Below are 1316 nucleotides of genomic sequence, written 5' to 3'. Positions count from 1 at the left end.
ACAACCCATTAATTGTGTGATCCCGTTAATTAACTGCGGGCTCTAACGACGGTGCCACCAGCCAGCGACACCCACCAACCCCAGAACCTCCCGGCCACATCCCAACCCCTCTCTGCTGCCCCCGGGCCCCTGTGAGGGCTCCTTGCCCCCTCCTCACCCAGGCCAGGAGCGTTTCCTTCTCGGCCACGTGGTAGAGCAGGCGCAGGGGCCGCTGCGGGCTGTGCACGCGGCCGTGCAGGTAATGGTACAGGTCGAAGAGCCGCTGCTGCTCCTCCTCGCTGCTGTAGGGCTCCTCCAGCTCGGGGCTGCGGTCAGGGAGAGCTCAGCATCGGGGACACCCAAAAACACCCCAATCCTTTGGGCTTCTCGCTCTTTTCCCCTCGCGTTTTCCCGCTCTTTTCCCCTCGCGTTTTCCCGCTCTTTTCCCCTCACGTTTTCCCGCTCTTTTCCCCTCACGTTTTCCCGCTCTTTTCCCTCATGTTTTCCCACTTTTTCCCTCACGTTTTCCCGCTCTTTTCCCCTCATGTTTTCCTCTCTTTTCCTCTCACGTTTTCCTCCTTTTTCCCCTCACATTTTCCCGCTCTTTTCCCCTCACGTTTTCCCGCTCTTTTCCCTCATGTTTTCCTACTTTTTCCCTCACGTTTTCCTCTCTTTTCCCCCTCACATTTTCCCTCCCTTTTCCCCTCATGTTTTCCTCCTTTTTCCCCTCATGTTTTCCCGCTCTTTTGCCCTCACATTTTCCTCACGTTTTCCCTCACGTTTTCGCACTCTTTTCCCTCACGTTTTCCCGCTCTTTTCCTCACGTTTTCCTCCCTTTTCCCCTCACATTTTCCCCTCACATTTCCCTCCCCTTCCCCCTCACATTCTCCTGCTTTTTCCCCTCTTTTCCCCCCGATTTTCCAACTCCCACCCACCTGGTGAACTGCGGCAGCTGCTGCATCTCCTCGGGCCCCTCCAAGGGTTTGTAGAGGAAATGCCGGAGCTCGGGGGCTCCGGGCCGGGCCGGGCCATACCCCGCTCCCCCTCTCACGGCCGCCGCCAGCTCCGCCAGCCAGCCCTGAGCCCTCAGCGTCTCCTCCAGCTGCCTCCTGCACGCCGCCGCCGCGTAGAAACCTTCCCTCTCCGTGGACAGCAGGATCAGCGTCACCCCTTCCTCCCCTTCCTCCTCCTCCTCCTCGCCCAACCGCGCCGCGTAGGCGTAGAAATACCCATCGGGGTTAAACCGGGGCAAACACACCGGCGTCCACACCTCTCCCGCGCCCACCCCTCCGCCCAGCAGGTTGAGCAGCAGGTGCAGGTCGCTGGCGCACAGCCGC

At 60.0% G+C, this 1316-nt stretch overlaps 1 protein-coding gene across 1 annotated transcript in view; it reads right to left on the bottom strand.

Moving 5' to 3' along the window:
- Window positions 1–6: 6 nt before the first annotated feature.
- Window positions 7–1316, bottom strand: part of LOC107199283 (vacuolar fusion protein MON1 homolog B-like) — a 3783-nt gene continuing 2473 nt past the window's right edge. The window contains exons 2-3 of the mRNA XM_015616615.3: window positions 915–1315; window positions 7–305 (exon numbers count right to left, since the gene is read on the bottom strand). Coding sequence (XP_015472101.1) covers window positions 26–305; window positions 915–1315 — 681 coding nt within the window. The 3' untranslated portion in view covers window positions 7–25. The remainder of the gene's footprint in view (window positions 306–914; window position 1316) is intronic.

Source organism: Parus major, unplaced genomic scaffold (assembly GCF_001522545.3).
Source record: "Parus major isolate Abel unplaced genomic scaffold, Parus_major1.1 Scaffold549, whole genome shotgun sequence".
In the NCBI taxonomy this organism is placed as follows: Eukaryota; Metazoa; Chordata; class Aves; order Passeriformes; family Paridae; genus Parus; species Parus major.
Note: the sequence above shows the minus strand (reverse complement) of the source record. Positions and strands in the feature narration are given on the sequence as shown.